Genomic DNA, 2,097 nt, shown 5'->3' with positions numbered 1-2,097 from the left:
GTAATTAAAAAAAAAACATTTTACTCACAATATAAAGCAATATTCCTCTACAGCATTAATATTTTTAAAATCTCAAATCACTTTGCCCAGGTATTTTCATAGCCATTCTGAATGACAACTTTCACAAATTGTGAATTCTGACACTTGAAGATGTAATCCGTCTGAAAGCTCACGAAGCTGTGTTGGTGGAGCTGCTCACTCTTCCCGTGTTTCTTCTCTGGCTGCAAATCTTAAGGTTTTTCAGCAGCTCTGTGATGGGCTTGCTTACTTCAGATTTTGTCACATTCTTCAGCACCTCTGTACAGCTAACCTGAAAAACAACAAATCCAGTTTGTTTGGCGCATTACCACTTTAATGTGTTCGTATTTGTTTTAAACCACAAAGCATGCGACAGAGCCATCGTGTTTTGTCCCTTTGCTGCATAAGTAGGGAACAAAATCTTACTTTCAAAGCCTTGATGTAGCCACCAAGTCTCTGCACAATGTCCTCTTCCTTGCCATGATGTTTCAGGATGTCTTTCACTTTGCAAAAGAACACATCCTGAACAGAAAATAAATCAAATCAGACTAATGTGCAACACATAAAAAAGAGATTTTAAAGTCATAAACTCTCTTCTCACCTTGCATCCTTCATCAGCCAGCTGCTGCACGTCCTCCACAAAGATTTTCTGTCGTACAAAACATTTATTAACATAATTTCATCATAAACTTTTTAAAGATAATTGTGGCATAAACAAATAACGAAACATCGGKGCTCTTACCCTTGTGTGATTGCTCGTTTTGTTATTAACCAGGTCAATAATTTCGTTGAGGCTGGAGCGTGTCGCATGTGGAGCAGCAGGCATTGGGCTGACCAACTGAGCCATGCTACAAAGCAGCAGAATCACTACCATCTCCATATCTGAGGACCGTTGGCACAAGAAGCTYCAGTTGGTCTTGATTGTTCAGCTGTAAGCTTGCAGTTGCTCTGAAGTTGTGACTGYAGGCTCGAGATTTATATACGTGTTGCCCACGCCTCTGATGTTTCATCATTGCAGGAAAAAAAAGGCAGCCCCAGATAAGACAGAGTTGAGGTTGATGAGCAACTTGAGAAAAAAAAAAGTCTCGCTTTTCTCTGAAGATGCATGTTGGTTGCTTTATCATGTAAAGGAAAAACTAACTTTTGTGGCGAACAATCACTCCAGCGTTGGTGCATGAGAAAACATTTATTATTTGAACATAAAAAATGCAACAACCCYATTTTTGACATCAATATGGAACAGGTGCGCAACTTAAAGCTCCTCCATTTATAACTTTGATGTATTTTTTTGACTTTACAAAAATGAAACATTTGGACTGTTTCCCATCCAGAAACAGGTCATCAGATCTTTTGCTGTTTGTCTCTTAGTGTTCATGTTCAAACAATTTCTAAACAATCATTTTATAACCATCTTCTAGGCATTTAATTCTCTTTTGATGGTAAAAGTAAATGTGGTATCACTAAACAATATTCCAACAGAGAAAACAAACTCAATTTTTAAGAGAACTAAAAAAAGGATGAGTTGCAGAAAAAAACATTTTTCATGAACATCTGCCAWTATCTGAGCCATTAAATATTATTTTAATTTGCTACCTTTAAAGTTATTTAACGAGAGTAATTTGAAAGTGGAATTTCCTCCAACAGTCTGAAAACTAAAAGTGAACAAGTCTGAAGGATTGCTGCGTATTTCTGAAGCAGAACAGAGTCAAGTGTTTGCTCAGTGGAGGTAGGATGAGAGGGAGGAGATGCTACACTTGATGATTTCTGAGTTCTGGTCCTGGTTCTTACGGATGCGATAGAAGTGTTCGATGTAGCTGGACCGGCCCAGCAGCTCCACAAAGTCTTCATCGTGGGTGATGATGAGTAGCTGGAAGTTTCTCTGGCGAGAGCGATTCTTAATGATTCTGCAAAACACAACAAAGAGATAAAGTCACGTTTATATTTCATTCAGTTCAAACAGACATGGATCAAGTCGATCTGAGTCTGATAGAGTCTGCTGATGCAAGTTGTGAACATATCAAACCAAAATGTTTAGATAATTCTTACGTAAAAAGATGGGTTTTATGGCATATAAAAAAC

The 2,097-nt window shown here is 38.0% G+C and overlaps 1 protein-coding gene across 1 annotated transcript in view; it reads right to left on the bottom strand.

Moving 5' to 3' along the window:
- Positions 1–1,189: 1,189 nt before the first annotated feature.
- rad50 (RAD50 homolog, double strand break repair protein) overlaps positions 1,190–2,097 on the bottom strand; it is a gene marked incomplete in the record, with an annotated part of 26,959 nt that continues 26,051 nt past the window's right edge. The window contains 1 exon segment of the mRNA XM_014018991.1: positions 1,190–1,922. Within this exon segment, the coding sequence (XP_013874445.1) occupies positions 1,736–1,922 (187 nt within the window).

The sequence above is a fragment of the Austrofundulus limnaeus genome, unplaced genomic scaffold (assembly GCF_001266775.1).
Source record: "Austrofundulus limnaeus strain Quisiro unplaced genomic scaffold, Austrofundulus_limnaeus-1.0 Scaffold207, whole genome shotgun sequence".
In the NCBI taxonomy this organism is placed as follows: Eukaryota; Metazoa; Chordata; class Actinopteri; order Cyprinodontiformes; family Rivulidae; genus Austrofundulus; species Austrofundulus limnaeus.
The sequence above is the reverse complement of the archived record's forward strand: the minus strand, read 5'-3'. Positions and strand labels throughout refer to the sequence as shown.